This window comes from Hydra vulgaris, chromosome 12 (genome assembly GCF_038396675.1).
Source record: "Hydra vulgaris chromosome 12, alternate assembly HydraT2T_AEP".
NCBI lineage: Eukaryota > Metazoa > Cnidaria > Hydrozoa > Anthoathecata > Hydridae > Hydra > Hydra vulgaris.
In genome coordinates, this window is record NC_088931.1 from 59,060,521 (window position 1) to 59,081,150 (window position 20,630).

Below are 20,630 nucleotides of genomic sequence, written 5' to 3' on the forward strand. Positions count from 1 at the left end.
AATGCCAATAATGCATCAATTAATTATGTGATGTTTATTTATGACTTTATGTACATTGAATAGAGGAGAAATTCCCCTCTATTCAATGGATTTTTTTAATTTCATTTCAAAAACCATTTCCTTTAGTCTTTGCTCATGATTTGCTCCCTTTGAAATAAATAACGCTAACTTTCCAAAAAATACAGTATTACTGTATTATTTTGAAAATATGGTCCTTTTTTCTGTTTTCCTTGCAGCTCCCAGCCTATTGTTACGCCGCTGGTGATTTAAATGATTTGAAAAAGTTTTCCGCTTTTACCCAAAATGGAATGGAAAAGCTGGGACTCAGTATCTCAAAACTTGAAGATGTCAACAAGTATAGCGAGACAAAAATAAAATAATTACAAAGAAATATGTTTTTAGCACACAAATAATTTTTTTCGGGTACGATTAAATGAGTGTAGGCTTTAAAAAATGATAAGGGTTTAATTTTATATCTTAAGCAGAACAAAATATTATTATGTGAGATGATTGTATCAATTATTAATTTACCGCTTTCCTGCTTAACATGTTATTTTGCAACAATTTTTGTTATAGTCATTTTGTTGGTAAGTTATTAAAGGTAATAATTAAAAAAAAAGCGTTATATTTACATAACTATTTCATTTAGATTAAAACCTGCAAAGACTACAAGTAAAATAAATCAATTTAAGTATTGTGCAGAAAAGTTTTGAATGTTTTGAAAAAAACAAAACAACTTAAGCATTAAAAATGGTGCTACTTTACAACTTTTTTTTGTTATCCTCCTGTTTGTGTGAATAACTATAATAGAGAATTTGATTTTGTTTAAGGTTATTATAAGCTTATAGAGGTATAAATAAAGTTGAAGTGCTTTGAGTGATCCTATAGTTATGTGGCCTGAAATAATTTTATTTTTTTGCTTGTTGCGCTCTTGTCAGCAGAAAATTTTTAAACATAATGAATATTTATTGGAATAATGAAAGAAAAAAGATTGCTACCCCATGCAAAATCCTTAGTTGATGTAGCAGCACTCCCTTGCAGCAGCAGGCTATAAGAAAGTTGATCTATGTACTGAAGCTAATAAATATTCCTTTTTGTTTAAAGTCTCCACTGATGAGAGTGCAACAAGCAAGAAAATAAAATTATTTTAGGCCGCCTAAATGCAGATTTACTGTGCTTTGAATTTAAATTAATATACATTTTAAGTTTTCAGTTTTTTTTTTCAATCAGTTACTTTTCTTGTTCTTTTAATGTGTTTTTTTATTGATTGACACACACACACACACACACACACACACACACACACACACACACACATTAGGGTTGTCTAAAAAATCAAAGTAAAAGATTTTAATTTTCCACAAGGTTGTTTTTGTTCTTTGTTATGATTATAATAATTGTGCAAAGTTCTAATAAAAATAGATAATATTTAGAGGTCAACCCATTTGTCAGTTTTCTTAAATAAAATAGTTGATGTTGAATGTTGGTTATCGATTTTAACCTTAACTTATAATATTAATATAATTAAAAGTAAGAAATTAAGTTTATGTTTTAACTAAAAAATGTACATAGCAACTTTAATCTAATAAAGAATTTAATTTTAAAGTTTAACAGTTTTTAGATAAATTGTTGCACATCGAATAATCAGGCCTCGGCGGGAGTAAATGAGCGCGAGAGCAGAGAAAAGCTCTCTTAAAATAAACATGGTGAGCAATGCGAACTGCTCTACTAAACTGCTTTTTACAAGAGCTTTGGGTTTTTGCACAAGCTATCTGTTTATTTATGTAAAAATTGCTTATTAAATGCAAAATTTGATTACAGGCATACATTTGTAATAATAATGTAACAATATTATACACATAACAAGCGTCATTTATTGCGCTGTGAAAAAATGTAAGTTTTTTTTTTTGTTGCAAAAACCGTGACTGTTTATTATCCAATGAATTAGATTTTTTTGACTTTGCATTTTTCATTTTAGTTACAATGATATTTAAACTTTTGAGATTTGAGAAAAAATTCTTTGCAAAAGTTGTAAGTTGCTCCCGTAAATCATTTTAGGGGAGTGTGGGCGAGAGCCGAGGCCTGAATAATCAATGCTTCCCACCTAGACCTGAATAATCAATAGCACAAGCATTTCTTGTTGCATGTTTAATTTTGGATCCTGAAACAGTTTATCAGTTGCTGTACAGTAAGTTTTGTAGTTCGTTGATGGTCTATGTTTTGAAAATCGTTTGAATAGTGCAGTTGTTAGACCTTTAGTTGGACCAAACAGAGATATAAAAACATTTGAACATGCATGCAATCTAGATCATTTTAATTCTGTTTTCCTGTTCTTCACTTAAGCTTGTCCTGTTTTTCTATCCTTTTTTGGAATACATAATTTTTCCCGGCCACACCCATTAATAATAACAACTATGCAATACACACTTTGATCCTTCTGGTAATATTTTATTACCAGATGGATAACATTGTCCAGTAATTTTTTATTACCAGACAATTGCCCCAATTCAATAAAAGTAGTCCTGCCAAAGAAAGTTCTTTTTAATTCCATGGAGCATTTTCTTTTTTTTATTTTGATTGATGTTCAAGATAATGATCTTTTTACTCTCTTTGTCTTTTTTCTTTTGCTGTCTTTACATCTAGTTTACTCATGCTGCAGGAAAAATCTCTATGTTTTTATGTCATCGCGCTATTTGTTACAATATTGTTCACTTTTTAAAGGTTACCTTTAAACATATCTGCTTTCATCCTAATGCTTTGTCATTGTCTTGTTATGTGTACCTTCAGAGCCAGATAGTTCTGATGCAGCTTTGACGGTTTTTAGACACATGAGTCAACTCGCTGTATTGGCATCCTGGCATGCATCAAAATACAAATAACTGCATCACAAGACATTTTGAAACTTTCTGGATAGTTTTGTTAAATTAATTTTATTTTAATTTAATGTTTAAATTAAAATAAATATACCAAAAAGAATGCTTTGAATAATTACTAGATATAAGAATTTGAAAAAAAAAATGGCAAAAAAAAGCCAATTTTTATAAAAGTTGAAAAAATGAAAAAAAAAGTTTTGTTGCAACTTAAAACAAAATGCTTTTATATTTTTGGCAAGCACTTTTTTATGCGCTTGCCAAAGTTTTTGCGGGTGTGCGGGCAAGTGTGAAAGCGCTAGCTAAACAGAGAAGTAATTATTATATAACTTGTCGAAATCTGTTGAAAATTGCAAGCACAGACACTAGACTATACTCCTAGTCGGCGTTTACGGGGACATGTTTTTTTTGTTCCTATTTTTATCATATTTATATATATTTTTTAATTTTTATTTTATTTTTATTTATACATACTTAAATTTATTATTTTGTTACAAAAATACATTTTTTATATTTCTTTTTGTTAAATTTCATTTTTATTTTCATATTTTTACAAAAACGACTCGTTACAGTAATACAACCATATTTAAACCTTGTCGTAACCCTAACCCTGACCTTGATGCTTTCCCTAACCAAACCCTCAGTTGATGGAGCAGAAGTTCCTTGCGAGTCAGGTTATTTGATAGTCAATGTATGTACTTTTTGCTCTCTATAAAAGTTACTTACGGGGACATTTTTTAAAATAAAAAAATGATGCTTACGAGGACAAAAAATTAACAGGTACACAAAAATGTCCCCGATAATGCTAATGCCCCCATAAGTGATACTATAGGTGTATATATATATATATATCAGGCCTTGTTAAGAAGCGCTACGCAGCTCGCATTTTGCTTGCGAAAAGGCGATTTGCCTACGCATTCAGCAGTTTTGCGCTACGCAAAAACTTATATCTTTTAGAATATTTAAATTATCTTTTGATTACCGTTAACGTGACGTTTATTCAGAAGAAATAAAGTCGTAAGTAAAAGCATTTAACCGCAATTGTAAAATAATAGATTTTTTTGTTAAAGAAACAGTTTGTTTCATAATTTTTTTTTTGCTATTAAAAATTAGTTAAAAAAAAAAGTGTTTTAAGTTTTATCTTAAGGAATTAAATATATAAATTCCTTTTAAATATAAAAATTATTTTTAGTCATAATAGTTTAAAAAATGCACGATTTATTTTGATGTAAATATTTTATTAATAAGATATTATGTTTATTGTTAATTCAATAACGTAAAGTTTTAATGACGTTCATTTAATTTACGAAAATAAATTATGATCACGAATATGTTATCGGTAACTGATAAATAACAAAAAAAAACTTTATTGTTTAAAAACATTATTAAAAAGAGTTCACAAATTAAATAAGAACAAATGTATTAACAGTTAATAAAATAACCAAAAACCAAATATAAAATCATAAGAAAATAAACAAATATTTTACGTTTCATGAAAAAATTATTTTTTTCAAAATAAAATTTAGTTCATATTTGAAAAAAATAATAAAAATGATTTTTTTAATAAGAACTTAGATTTTATTTGTAACTTTTGTTATAGTGAGAAAAAAACAAACTGTTTGTATGATTTTTAACGCGTTAATAAAATAACTTTAATTACAATGCGGTACTTGAAAAGACACTAGTGACGCAATATAACTTCTAACGATGCAAAATATATTTGCTGAGTTGAGTTACTTAGAAATGCGCTACGCGCATTTCTAAGTAACTCGTAACAAGGCCTGATATATATAGTCGTTCTAAGTAACTCGTAACAAGGCCTGATATATATATATATATATATATATATATATATATATATATATATATATATATATATATATATATATATATGTATTAGGGTTGTGCTAAAAACAATTTTTTTTGTATATGTCTGCTGATAACCCCTAAATGTGTTTTATGTAATAAAATAATACTAGATTAAAAAAATTTTTGAATAAAGAATATTTTTAGGGGTACCACAAGACCCTGTTCAATAAAATCTAAAATAAAAATTTAATTATAAAATGAATAATATTTTTGAAATTTTTATATAATTTCGCTTCATTTAAGACCCAACATGGCATACTTTTGAAAAACTTTTTTTTAATGTTAGGGACCTGTTTAATGTTTAAGGGTCTGTGGCTCCCCTAAAATATTCTTTATTCAAAAATTTTTAAATCTAGTATAATTTTATTATATAAAACACATTTAGGGGGTGTCAGCAGACATTAAAAAAAAATGTCCGGTACATTATTGCCGACCTTGGTCTTTTGGGGGTCGGCCTCAGGTCAGCAAAAAAAATCTGTTACAAAGGTCTTACCATAAAGCATAGAAATGAGGTTGGCAATTTTTTGATGATCTCAAACACTTTAAGGTCAGCAGTTAGGTTGGCATTTCCAAATGCCGACCCTAATTCCAAGGGTTGATATATATATATATATATAAATATATATATATATATATATATATATATATATATATATATATATATAATATATATATATATATATATATATATATATATATATATCAGGCCTTGTTACGAGATTTTGCTGCGTAGCGAAAACGCGTAACGCATTTCTAAGTAACTCAACTCAACAAATATATTTTGCATCGTTAGAAGTTATTGCGTCACTAGCGTCTTTTCAAGTACCGCATTGTAATTAAAGTTATTTTATTAACGCGTTAAAAATCATACAAACAGTTTGTTTTTTTCTCACTATAACAAAAGTTACAAATAAAATCTAAGTTCTTATTAAAAAAATCATTTTTATTATTTTTTTCAAATATGAACTAAATTTTATTTTGAAAAAAATAATTTTTTCATGAAACGTAAAATATTTGTTTATTTTCTTATGATTTTATATCTGGTTTTTGGTTATTTTATTAACTGTTAATACATTTTTTCTTATTTAATTTGTGAACTCTTTTTAATAATGTTTTTAAACAATAAAGTTTTTTTTGTTATTTATCAGTTACCGATAACATATTCGTGATCATAATTTATTTTCATAAATTAAACGAACGTCTTTAAAACTTTATGTTATTGAATTAACAATAAACAAAATATCTTATTAATAAAATATTTACATCAAAATAAATTGTGCATTTTTTAAACTATTATGACTAAAAATAATTTTTATATTGAAAAGGAATTTATATATTTAATTCCTTAAGATAAAACTTAAAACACTTTATTTTTTTTAACTAATTTTTAACAAAAAAAAAAAAATTATGAAACAAACTGTTTCTTTAACAAAAAATATATTAGTTTACAATTGCGGTTAAATGCTTTTACTTACGACTTTATTTCTTCTGAATAAACGTTACGTTACGTCACGTTAACGACAATCAAAAGACAATTTAAATATTCTAAAAGATATAAGTTTTTGCGTAGCGCAAAACTGCTGAACGCGTAGGCAAATCGCCTTTTCGCAAGCAAAATGCGAGCTGCGTAGCGCTTCTTAACAAGGCCTGATATATATATATATATATATATATATATATATATATATATATATATATATATATATATATATATATATATGTATATATATATATATATATATATATATATATATATATATATATATATATATATATATATATATATATATATATGTATATATATATTAGGGCGCTCTAGAGAAGCATGGTGAAAAAAAATTTCTCTCAGAATGTTGCTCCCGGGCAATTTTCCCATTTGTTCATCTATTTTGTGATAAAATACAAAATATCAAGTCATGTTTAAGCCTTGCCACCAGCTCCCTGAATTTTCTTATTAAAAGTTATGTTAGTCTTTTTTCTAAACTAATCTAAATATTTTTAATCTAAATAAACTTTTTCTAAATTTTTTTTTAGGAAAAAAATTTAATGAAAGAAGTTAAACAAAAATTACTCATCAGACAGAAGCAGACTGTATTGTTTGTTTGAAAAACATTTTGATTATTTTAAAATTTTTCAACAAAATTATATGACAAACAGATTTGATTAAAACATATTATGTGAAATTTTGTAGCGCTGTATAGTGTATATATTACACTATAATACGGAATCATTAGTTTTTAAGGGACTGTTAAAAACGATCATGAATAGACCTGTCCTCAGGAAAGATATTGACATCTGGTTATTAGGAAAACCATTAACTGAATTACTACCAACAAGAATTCCTTCAAAGGGAGATGTGCTGCGTTTCTTTTTGAAGGACGGGCCGATGAAACAAACCAAACATTTGTAACATACTGTACAGAAAAAGTTGTAGTGGAAATTCAAAATCAATGGTATAAAGCTGGAATTGCAATACAACGCAAAGACAAAGTTAAAGCTAAAATATTGGATCTCTATAATAATTATAGAACACTCCAGAAGAAAAAAGGATGTCAATCAAATGAAGCAAAGGAAAAACTGTTTATTGAAGATATGAAAAAATACTTTTAAATTGTTTACCAAGATGCTCAAAACAAAATAGAAACAGACCGGCTTCGTAATAATGAGCAAAAAAAAGAATTTCTTACAGCAGTTAAATCTCAAGAAAGAGTTATTTTGGGATCAGAAGACAATAAGTACAAACGAAAAGTTTCTCAAAAAATACAGAGAGCAAGAATTGAATTGGCAAGAAAAATGGCTGAAGAACTGAGAAGTCAAAATAATTTGGCAGCAACAATGAGCACCAATCCTGAAACGACAAGTGTTGACTCCCCCGAGTCAGACATGGAATCAGAAGAGGATATTAGTGTTACATGTAGTTCAGACAAATGTGAAGATGAAGATTGTGAATGTCAGGAAGCTGATACTGTAACATAGAAAACCAAATCTGACAGAGAAGACAAAATTACACTGGATCTTCCAAGAAATCCTTTCAAAAGTGACAAAATTTCAACAATGGCGGAACGCTTGAATTTATCAGCTGGTAAAAGAATGGCCTTCATGGCGGCTATACTCGTCATGAAGGCCATTCATGGCGAGTATAGCTGCCGAGGGTGCAGCTGATTTGAAGTGTGTGACTTATTGAAAACAAGCAGTAGGGCGGCTGCTAAAAAGCTTCGAATAGAGAATCCCAATGACATTGAAACTACATTTGTTTCCCCGAAGTACGTAACATTACATTGGGATGGGAAAATTGTTCCTGAGGATGCTGAACGGCTAGGTGTTGTTGTGGCTGGGATGCCAAACTATAAAGAAGGTAAACTTCTTGGGGTTCCAGTTATCTTGGATGGAACTGGTGCTACAATGGCTAATAGTAGCTATTCTCTTGTAGTCAAGTGGAAAATAGAACAGTTCATTGTTGGTCTTGTTTTCGATACTACTGCATCAAATTCAATATGGAAAAATAGTGCATGTGTACAGTTGGAATTGATGCTAAACAAGAAAGTATTATATTTTGCTTGTCATCATCATGTGATGGAGAGAATTTTGTGTTCCGCATAGCAACAGATTTTTGGTCCAACATCCAGTCCAGACACCCCTGAATTCATGGAATTTAAAAAATCTTGGGATACAATAAAACAACAACTAAATTTAAAAATTTTAAATATTACTGATCGACGTCTAAAGCAACAGAAGGAAAATGTTGTTAATTTCTTGCAACAAATCTTGGCCTCAGAAGGTAACAGCATGCCTCGTGATGACTACAGAGAATGTGCAGAACTTATGCTCATACTTCTAGGAGAAACACCTACTCATGGAGTGCACTGGCTCAAGCCTGGTGCACACCATCATGCACGCTGGATGACAACTGTTATATACAGTGCTAAAATGTATGCTTTTGGTGATCAGCTGAATTATGATCCTGAAAAATGGAAAAGTTGCGTTGTATTTGCACATTCAATGCCCTATTTTATGCGAAAGCGTGGTTAGCCACCCCTTCTGCAGCCGATGCACCATCAAATGATCTTCAGTTATGGCATGATCTACATATGTTCAAGAAAATTGACCCCGAGGTAGCTGGAGCGACAATTTCAGCATTGAACAGGCATATGTGGTATCTGGCAGAAGAAACGTTCACATTTTCACTTTTTTCAAATTTGGTGTCAGTTTTGGAAAAAAAACAAATTGCCAGACAACTTATCAAAGCAAAAAAAGACAAACCACTAGATAAAGGTGTTCTTGTCTTCCCACAGCTAGTATCCTCAACAAAATTGGTACATCTGATTGGCAAGAAATCCTGGCTCTTGTTCAATTTACTTGGAGTTGAAACAGCCTGGTTGCACTTGCATCCAAAGCAGTGGGAAACCGATAATATTTTTCAAGAAGCGGCAATGTTTATGTCATGCAAAAGTTGTCAATAATTTAGCCAAGAGGGCAATGAAGCTCATCACAGACTTTGCAAATACTTTAACAAGAGACGAAGCACAAAAACAGTATATGTTACAAGTGGTGGAACAACACCGGCGGAACAACACCGGCGCAATGTACCAAATTTCAGAAAAAAAACACTGAAAAATCTATGAAAAAACTTACATAATTGTTTTTCTGAATATTTTGGCTGGATCAGTACTTTTTTTAGGCCTAACATTATTATATCATGGTAGCTAGGCTAGATCATTGTTTACACCTAAATTTTGATTGCTTAAATTCAACTTTTAATAACTCTAGTTCACTTCGAACAATTTATGTGACTTTTTCAATGTTAAACAATGTGACAAACATTTTTGTCATGGTGGCAAGGCTTAGAGTTATTTTAAAATCTTTAAGTATGATTTTTTCCACTTTGAATACTGAAAGGAATGGGAAAACACCCGGGGAGCAAAATAATTTTAAGGAAAAAAAATTTGGAGCACTCTAATATATATATATATATATTTATATATATATATATATATATATATATATATATATATATATATATATATATATATATATATATATATATATATATTTATATATATATATATATATATATATATGTTTATTTATTTGATTATTTTAGATATGTTTTTAAACAATTTTTTTTTTTAGTTTGTTTTTTTGCTTTACGTCACCACAAATGATGCAATTCCTATTGTTAATGTTTTTGAATCTGAGCAAACATTCGTTGATCCAAAAAAAAAAGATTTAGAAGAATTTCCTTTTAATCAGCAACTTGGAACAGTCTCAATTTCAGTTATTATTCCTGCTTACAATGAAGAAAGTAGATGTATGAATAATTAATTTAGTAATATTTATTCCACTAAATCAGGGAGTTAATAAGTTATTAAATATATCAAAGATGATTGGTAAATTTATTCAATTTTTATTTTTTTAAAACTTTTTTTTTATGAATTTGCAAAGTGCGCACAAACTAATGATAAATGCACAATAAAACTTTTAAATGTGCTTTTAATATGTAGACAAACATTACTTCACTTTAAGGAAAATAAGAACATTTAAAAAAAAATCCAAGCATGAAAAATTTTATTTATAATGAATGCATTTGCTTTAAAATTTTAATGTTATTGCTAATTACTAAGAAACCATGCCTAAACATTATGATCACTTTCTTTAATAAAAGAAAGCAATCATAATGTTTAAAATTATTTGGAAACAAAGTTGCTGAAGTATTGCGTTCGTTTTGAAAAATCTTAATCAAACGCTAAGGTTTGCATAAGCAAAATTGATGTTTCTTTTTTTGGCTGTTTTTTAACAAGCATGCGCATGTTTTTTTATTTGTCGTACCCTGTATCCTATTAACTTTATAATAAAACTTTAAATTTTCACCTCAAAATTTTATTAAATTTCATGGCACTTCTAAACAGCCTAACTTACTTATGTTTTTAAATGTTGTGCTGTGTTAAATATATTGATTTCTAGGGGGGGGGGGGGTCAGACTTAATTGACAGAGCTGTGGCAAATTTTTTTTTAACTTTGGCTCACAATTAAATTTACATCAAATAATAAATTTTTTAATTTCTTCTGGTTTTTCTACTATTTTTTTGTTATTCTTTAAAATTGTTATTTTTTTAGTTTAATTTTTGTTAATTTAGTTTAATTATTATTTTTTTAATTTTATTATCTTTTTTTTTTTTTTTCCTATCTCTGTTTATTTATTTTAATTTAAGTTTGCTTTGTCTTTTTAGCATCTTTTTTAAAAGCGCTAATTATCAAAACTTGCAAAGAGCTATGGCTAAGTTGTCAAAACAAAGTATTATATGCCTGGTCAAATAAAGCGTGTGACCGCAAGCCTTTTAAGTGAAGGCTTGTGTATACATATGTATACAATAGTGTTAGGAGAAATCCATAATCACTTTTTATGGTTTCTCTTTATTATGCTCTCAACTTAAGTCATTCAAAGCACAAAATTATTAGTGCACTTTCAATGATTCAATTTGAAGTGCACTAATAACTTTGCTGTTTTCTGCTCTTAAACTCTTGACACCAAGCCAGAGGATCCACAACGTTAGAACCTTGTTGTTCCTCTGGTCTTGTTAATTTTAAACAATTTAATTTTTCTGATTTAAGCTTGAAATGAATTTCTAAAAAGTTAATAAAATGCCTATAAAATAATAATTTAAAAGTAATGGACATAAGTAGCTGTAAGCTAGTTAAGTCAAAGCAATAAATTTTTTAAAGTTGGATTTCTAAACTTTAATCAAATATTACAGTCTATTAGACATTTGCACTTGTAACTTTGCAGTTGCAAATGGCTTGCAACTTTTTTTTTTTTTTATTCACCTTCTCAAGGCCGAGAAGGCAACTACAGATGAGGAGGCTACTTTATAGTGGTTATAACCCTCTCTCAACTCTATAACTCCGAAACACGAACCTTGAGGAACAAGGCCGCTGCACGGAAACAAGTAGAGCGCAGTACTACCAGGGTTGTGGGGGAGATAGAACTCGGAACCTCTCGTATATGAAGCGAGCGCTTTACCACTACACCACTACCGCATAGTACTGCACAACTGCAAAGTTACAATAACTAATTTTACAACAACAATTTAAACAGAGAAAATTTACAACATATATTATCCGTTCCAATGCCCAGAGGTCCAGTATACATATATGAGTTTTTTCTCATATCTTAAAATCATCATGTTTTGATGATCTTAATTTGAGATTATATTTGAGATAAATTGATTAAAATTGTTTTTGTACTCTATCAACTCTATGAAAAATAAAGAACTCAGAATAAAGAACTTTTAAAAGATTGTTGGTTGTTATCTTTTCATTAATTACATGGTCTAAGTTTACACTAAGCAAAAAAAAGAAATATTTGATTCAATTTCAAGGTTAATTTTACAGTAGCAATTAAACTTTCATTATTAACTTTCGGTTTTTAGTTTTATGATTTTCATTTTTAACTTTTGGTTTTTAGCTTTATGATTTAATAATTTATTTGTTTTGGTTTAATTTTTTGATTCAATTTAAAAAAATCTAAAAAATGATGACACAAACATGCTGAAAAATCTTATGCTTGTCTTTGTTTGAACTTTCTGAGTTTTTAATTTAACAAATAAAGTTAAAAAAGAATTTTTAAAACCCAACGCTTTTATAGGTTATTAAAACACAAATTTTGCAATCAATTTTTTCTGATATTACTATTTTATGAACATTCGGCTCTATGCGTGTGTAAAAAAACAAAAAAAATTTAGGAAAAGGCCGGTCTCGAACCTCAGACATTCTGTTTACGAAGTCAACGCTTTATCCAAATGCTAAACACACCTAAAAGTAGAAAACAAATAATATAATTGTTTTAAAAATTACCATTTTTCTTTCCATATAAAAAATTAACTTAATTAAAATTAACTAAATTAATTGACTTATTGCAAAACTAATTATTGAATATTGTATTGTCATCAAGCAAGAGTATGTATGCAAAATTTGAAGAAAATCTATTATCAAGAAGTGACTCAAAAATTGGTTGCAAGATTTGATGTTCACAGACAAACAGAGAGAGACGAGAAGTTAATAAAAGCATAGGGAAAAATTAGTAAGACCTTGAAGTCAGTAATTTATGCCCACAACATTTATCCATAAATTTATCAATCTATATACACAACAATAATATGATTCTTAGTGTTAATGATAGTTGTACCCTATGTGCATTTTAACATGGAACTGACAGCATCCATTAATGAAAGAAAAAAGCGAGGAAAAATTATTGACCTTTTTTTTTTAATAAGAAAATGTTAGAAAAATATATATAGATATGTAAATATGTGACTTTATTAAATTTTAAACTTTGTAAAAATTCTTTCAATATAATATTATATACAATCATCTGTAAGTGTAAATGTCTGTAAGTTAAGTTAAGTTCATGAATGGTGTATGTAAGAATTATATGTATAATATATATATATATATATATATATATATATATATATATATATATATATATATATATATATATATATATATATATATATATATATATATATATATACATATATATGTATGTATATTAAAAAATATCACTCCGTGATAAGCTTGATTTATTTTTTGAGATTGTTGCTTTTTGAACGAAGTCAAGTTGAGAAAACAAAAGTATCATTTTCAGATAGTAAATTGCTTTACCAAGAAAAAGGGCTTCATGGATAGCTCCAGTTTTCCTAATTTTATAAACAGAAGGTGATAGATAAGTCACAACTAATTCAGCCAGCTCTCTTCTGTCATCACATTATCTTCTCCTTCAGCAGCCTTTTCACTTGCACTACATCACCTCCTTCCAGTTAAACTTGCACAGATCACTTGGGGCATAACTAAAATTAGGATGTTCAAGAAGGCACTTAAATTTTTGAAACAATAAGTTTTCTGGTCCTGTAGTCAACTCATTTGTTGTATGTTTCCAAAAGTGTATCATTCTTAATTCTGTTATGTGATGCCTGCATGCAAATTTTAAAAGACATTTATTTAAATCGTTGGAAATCTTTATGATTGAACTATTTTTGATCCCAGTATTGTTTGCAGTTGTATCAAAACAAAGACCTCCTACTTTTGATTCAAGTTTATATTCCTTTAGAAGGTTCAAAATACTTGTTTATTGATCCTCACCAGGAGAGGAAGTTTAAGGAGGAACACCTAGTTGCGTCTCACCCTCAATGTTATCAAGAATTGCCTGCCTGTCAACCTTGAACTTTTTTGCTGCATTAATTTCATAAAGAGTTTATCCATCAAAATGTATAACACATGGATAAGGAAAAGCTTCTATTGCATTTTTTACATCCTTTTTTTCTAAGGTTGACATATTTTCATTTGCTAATTTTATTTTTCTAAAGGCTGTTGATTTACTGCAATGTATATCTGTAAGTTCAACACCAGCTTCAGTTAAAATGGCACTTGTCACTTTTTGCAAAACATTTGGCGAAACATCGCTTAATGTAGCCATTAGGGCAACGCTCCCGGCATACACATCAATTGGAATTTCTGCAGTTACTGTTAGATTGAGATGGTTTTTTATGATAATATTTATTAGGCTTAAAATCAGAATCATAAAATGAATCAGAACTCAAATCAAAATTGAGTTCAATTTCATAATTAGATTTTGCTGATCGCACATCCTTCTTCTATTTATCATTCTAATAATCTCTGCTGTCTACAAGCATAAAATAATATAAATTATAACGAAATGTTTTATAAGAAAAATACCACTTAATACTTTTAATTGTAAAGTTTTACCTTTCTACTAAATTTCTTATCCTCTGTCCTTAGAATAAACTTTCTTTCTCCTTCCTGATCTTCCAAAAACATCAAGTCTTCAAGCTTTTCCTTGTCAGACCTTTTTTTGTGGGTCCTAATAATGTTCTTCAAATCTGGCTTGCCTACCCAAAAAACTTTTTTTAAGTAATTCTTGAAGTTTTTCTAAATTGTTAAATCTTTAGAAGAGCCTCTTTTTTTTATTTTATTTTTTTATTAGAATACTGCTTGTTGAGTTTAATAATAAGATTTTTGAATAGTTGAGTGTCACTAACAACTTCAAACCCTGCTTTTATCCAGGGTTTCTTAACCTTTGCTAAAACACAGTTACAATCCAAATTTTCACAACTTTTAAAATTTTTATGAAGCAAGCACATAACCAAACTGATTTTTTTGGTAGTTTTAGGCAGTATAGATTACAGGTATGCTAGATGTTGTAGAATATCCATGCCTGTTGGAAGTTGAATATCTAAATGCATATTTGCTTTTGTTCATTATATTTTAATGAGATAATTTAGATCACTTTATATCTTATATATATAATATACATTAAATTGCTCAAGTTTCTTACAAATTAGAAATCACCTGTAACTTCTGGTTTAGCTGCTTTAATAATAAACAATTTCTTTTTTTATTAGATCTTAACTTGAATTTGTTTGCAAACTCGCACGTTTTGTTTCCTTTATACATATTTATCGCATGTTTAGTATTTATCATTATCATTGATCTAAATAACCAAGAATACATTTGTAAATATTATAAAAGCCTGAAAAATACTTAATATATTATTTAAGTATTTGCTATATTTTATATAGTTTTATTTCACTTGTTAAACGATATATTATATCGTTTAACAAGTGAAATAAAACTATATAAAATATAGTAAATACTTAACACATTATATCTTAATTTGTGTTTCATATTGCTACTAATAAAATTACAAATATTGTAGTTATAAGTTAAGAACATATTTTTTTGGTATTAAACATACATAAAATGAGTAATTCTAATCTTATTTTAAGTATATACATTTGCAAACTATATAATGAATCTAAATAACAAAGATTTAATTTAATTGTTAAATAGGTTATAAAAGCAACGCCGCACCACGTAATAAATGTTTTTTAGCCGATTTAAAATGTAAGTTATACTGTTTTTGAAGAAGAAAGAAAAAAACCATACTTTTTTAATCAAAAATACAGATATTTATCTAAACCCTGAAAAAAAAAATGTATTATAAATATTTATGCTAGCCTTGCCCTCAAGACACTTAAAGTAATCCGTTTTTGGTCATTTTTGGGTCCCTTTTTTTCCAAACATGTGCTTTGAGGGCAAGGAAAGAGTGGTTCAATGGTGCTGAAATTTTTTGTGAGTAAGTTTAAACATATTTGCTTCAAATCTAGATGGTTTGGTTTTTCAAATTCTAAAACTTTTTTCTGAACGCCCCTAATGTATATGTATACAAAATTTATAATATATATGCAGCCTTAAGGAATTAACCTGACAGTGCCTGAGGTCAGCAATTTTTTACCAACCTCAGACACTGTAAGGTATTTTAAATTTTAATTTTAAAACTTAATTTTATTTCAATTAAATTAAAAACCACAAAACAAACGCTTTATTTAAATTCTAAATAAAATAAAAAAAATAAAAACAAATGTTTTAATTAACTTTTAAATAAAATATTGCAAAAAACCAACAGAAAAGAGGTTTTATTTAAATTCCTTATAAAATAAATAAATTGAAAATGGCAAATTTCTTAAATTAAGCTCTGAAAATGTTTTAATTAAATTTTAAATATGAACCTTTTACCTAAATAGTAAACAAAACAAATAAAATAAAAAAGAAATAAAAAATGTTTATTTAAGTTCTAAACAAAATAAATAAAATAAAAACGGTTAAACAAATATTTTATTCAAATTCTAATTAAAATAAAAATGAAAACAAAAACATTTTACATTTAACTTCTAAATAAAATTTTATGAAAAACCAATGAAAAAGCAAGCGTTTTATTTAAATCCTTATTAAAATAATTAAAATAAAACATTCGTTCGTCAATATGTTGAGCACTGTTTCTGAAATTTTATGCAAACCTGATGCGGACCTAAAACACTTTTTGGTAGTACCTTATTTTTCCTAATTCTGAGGGCTGTATATGTATAGTTTTTATATATAATATATATCAGGGATGCGGAGTCCCAAAAAGGACTCCGGATTTGAAAATCACAAAAAGATTACTTTATTCTAGTTTTTTGGATCAAGGAGCTCTAAAAATATAAATAAGTTAAGTTAACTTGGACTACTAATAGGAACAAAAATTAGGACTTTTAGGTTAGAGGAACAATCGTTTTTCGAGCCCGGAGTCCTTAGGTATAATGACGGCAAGGAATCTGGGACTCCAGGACTCCGGGCTTAAAAACAATAAGTTTCAAGTCATTAAATCTCATGAATTTTTTCTATTATAGCAGATAATAAGTCAACAAACATGTTTAGAGCTTCTGGACACTAGAGACTTGGAAAAAGTATTTGTTTTTTAGAACTTTTAGTTTTTAGAAAACATTAGTTTTTTAACAATTACATTGTTAAAAAACTAATGTTTTCTTACTATATATGTTATATATAAAAACTATACATATATATAATACATACGCAAAAAAGACTTAAAAAATTTAAAATAGTTTTTCGAGGTTCCTCAAGGTTTTATTCTTGGCCCTATACTTTTTTTATTCACCTTATAAATTTCCCAGAAATTCTCGCATCTATAGTGGCATTGTTCGTGAAAGATACTACCAATAAATCTTGTTTTGAGAAGAACCCAATGCCCTGATTGCTTAAAAGGCCCATTAAAACTTGAAAGGATCTCACTTCTGCTACAGCATGGGGTTCTCAATGGATTGTAAACTTTAACTCAGATAAAACTCAATTTTTTTCAGCTAATCGTTATCGTAACATCCTAGATTTTCCTATATTTATGAACAGTGTACTTGATGAATCATCTACCCTTTGTCTTCTAGGATTAACTCTTACTTCTGATCTTTCTTGGAAACCATATATCAGCTCGATTGCAAAATTACCATCTGCTAATGTTGCGTCTATTTATCCTACTTGCCACTTTCTTACTCCAGATTCTATAAATCTCAAATCTGTCCTTGAATGAAATACTGTTACCATAGACAAGGTGTAAAAACGCATAGTTGGACCTGCTCTTGCAGCCAACTTTCAACCATTGTCACATCGTTGTAATGTTGCTTCTCTTTCTCTTTTCTATAAATACTATAATGGGTGCTGCTTTAAAGAGCTAGTGTCTCTGCTGCCATCTACTAAAATTCATTCATGTTATTCGTCATTCAATTATGTCTCATCCTTTTACTGTGACCATTCTTAAGTGCTCCAAAAAATTTTTGTCTAGTTTTTTCCCTCAAACATCAGTTCTTTGGAATTCGCTCCCTTTATCTTGTTTTCCTGATTCATATAATTAGCAATCTTTTAAGTTCTCTGTTTAATTATTATCTTGCTTTATAAACTTTCCCTTCCAATAACTTCCAACTTTAATAGTGGTTGCTTGCAACCTTGTTGGAAGTGTGCTAATCTAACAGGAAACTGACAACATATAGCATAAACTGTAATCCAATGGGTCTAAATAAACACGAAAAATACTCCTTTACTGACAGAAACATCTGTTAGAACTTTTCTTCAATGTAATTATATTGTAATGTGTATACCATCAATTTTGGTTCATTTTATGGTCCAGCTTTAAGATCCAAGTATTTTAATAATATTATAATTTTGGAACAGTCATGATAATAGTATATATAAATGTATATGCACATATCTATATGTATATTTTTGTATATATATATAGAGAGAGATTTAAAATTTTAGTTGAAGGTATTGCAGATTACTTTGCTTATTTTATGGATATGTTGTTTATTTTCTTTTTACTAGAAAATTGTAACATATTGGTAGATGGATTTAACATACTTAATATACCTAGCTCCAATGAGTTGTTTTACAGGCTCATTTTTGCTAGTACATTTATATTATTCAATATAAATATACTAGCGAAGATATACAACCACCATACATACAATCTAAATACATCGATTTACAGATATACATCGATCATTTAGTATACAGATATGCATTAAATAAAATTTTAAAGTGTCTGATTCATTTCTAAACAACACTAATTAAAAAAACAAACAACTATTTTTATAAACAAACATTTCTTTTCATATTTGCACAATTTATGTGGAAGGGGTTTATTGACTAATTTACTATACCTGCTTTATTTTTTATTGGAAGTTTATTAATCTAAGTGCATTATAATAAGCTACCATTTGTTTTTATGATAAAACCTTAAGATATATGTGACAATTTATTTAGTGCCGATTATGTTGGATGCAGCTTTAGAATATTTATCTAAAAGGCAGGTAATGTATTTGAATTATTTGATTGATTTATTGTGATTATTTAGTTTTAAATAGTTAAAACATATTTTAAATTTTTTAATATAGAATACTGATAGTTTGTTTTCGTTTGAAATTATCATTGTTGATGATGGCAGTAAAGACAATACAACACAAGTAAATTGGTTATTTATTTTTTTGAAACTTCTTGTTAAATTCAATTTTTTTTACAGCACTTTGATTGACTTTCGAAAAAGAAAAAAAATTAGTAATAATTAATATTTATAGGTTGCACTTCAATATGTGAATAAATATGGATCTGAGAAGATTCGTGTATTGACTTTAAAAAAGAACAGGGGAAAAGGAGGTGCAGTAAGATTAGTAAGTATAAAATGCAAAAGTTTCTTTTATAACATTAAGGCATAAGCCTTATCACCTTGTTTCTCCACGCAGCGGCCTTGTTCATCAAGGTTCATGTTTTGGATTTATAGAGTTGAGAGAGGGCTGTAACCACAATTAAAATAGCCTCCTCGACTTTAGTGGCCTTTTGGCCTGGGCTAGGTGAATTAACATAAATAAATATTGGTTTGGGGAATAAGTTTGTTTGCTGTTAAACAAAGTGTTTGTATTCATTAGGTAGTGCCTTTTCTGCTCTACAGAACTGTGTTATTTGTTTTTTCGAATATTTTTAGTTTGTCCTTTTTTCCACCCTTAGAAATGGAATACACAGTTGACAAAAACAGCATTCAAAAAGCAGTTGAAGCTGTTCCTGACATATGCAATGTGTATGGAGAAGGTGTCACAGGTGAGCACGCAGTACAGAAATGGTTTGCGAAGTTCAAAAATAGCAACTTTGACCTCGAAGACATACCTTGCAGTGGACAACCCACAGAATTCGATGAGGAGTATCTCAACGCACTTTTAAAGGAAGATGGTTGCCAAACAAGTTGTGAATTGGCCGAAAAAATGAACTGTGGTTCTCAATCATTTTCACTCAATGAGATTTACCGAAAAGCTCGGAGCCTGGGTGCCTCACAAGCTTTACCAAGTCAACAAAGAAAATCATCTTCAAATCGCTGCTCAACATCTTGCGCGCCATCAAGTAACACGCAGCCATAAACAGCGCTTTTTGTACAGAATCTTCACAGGAGATGAGAAATGGTGCCTCACAGGAGATGAGAAAAAGACCATGATCTGCGTTTCATCACAGGAGATGAGAAAAAGACCATGATCTGCGTTTGGTGGGACTGGGAAAGCATGATACACTGGGAAATGCTTGAAAGGAACGCAATGGTCAACAAGAAGCTCTACATTGCCCAACTACGCCACGTAAATGAGGCTATGCCTGAAAAGACCTGATGACAAGACCAAGTCATCTTGCTCCATGACAATGCCAGACCCCATGTTGCACAAGTTGTCAAAACCACACTCTAAGAGCTCGAATGGGAGGTTCTTCAACATCCACCATACTCTCCAGACCTTGCGCCAAAAGATTATCACCTTTTCTGCTCCTTGTTGAATCAAATGAGGGGTGTTAACTTTGACAGCGAAGAGTACCTCAAAAACTGGCTCAACAACTTCTTCGACACCAGACTGGGTGATTTTTGGCAGAGCGGCATCAACAAATTGGTCAAGAGGTGGGAGGAGGTTGTAAACAGTAACGGCAAATACATAATTGATTAATTTATTGTTATAGTTATTG

General features: G+C 28.9%; 1 protein-coding gene across 1 annotated transcript in view; it reads left to right on the forward strand.

The window, feature by feature from the left end:
• Positions 1-272: 272 nt before the first annotated feature.
• Positions 273-20,630, forward strand: part of LOC100201682 (dolichyl-phosphate beta-glucosyltransferase) — a 33,443-nt gene continuing 13,085 nt past the window's right edge. Inside the window, exons 1-5 of the mRNA XM_065813887.1 lie at positions 273-587; positions 9,870-10,047; positions 18,906-18,952; positions 19,037-19,105; positions 19,217-19,309. Coding sequence (XP_065669959.1) covers positions 507-587; positions 9,870-10,047; positions 18,906-18,952; positions 19,037-19,105; positions 19,217-19,309 — 468 coding nt within the window. The 5' untranslated portion in view covers positions 273-506. The remainder of the gene's footprint in view (positions 588-9,869; positions 10,048-18,905; positions 18,953-19,036; positions 19,106-19,216; positions 19,310-20,630) is intronic.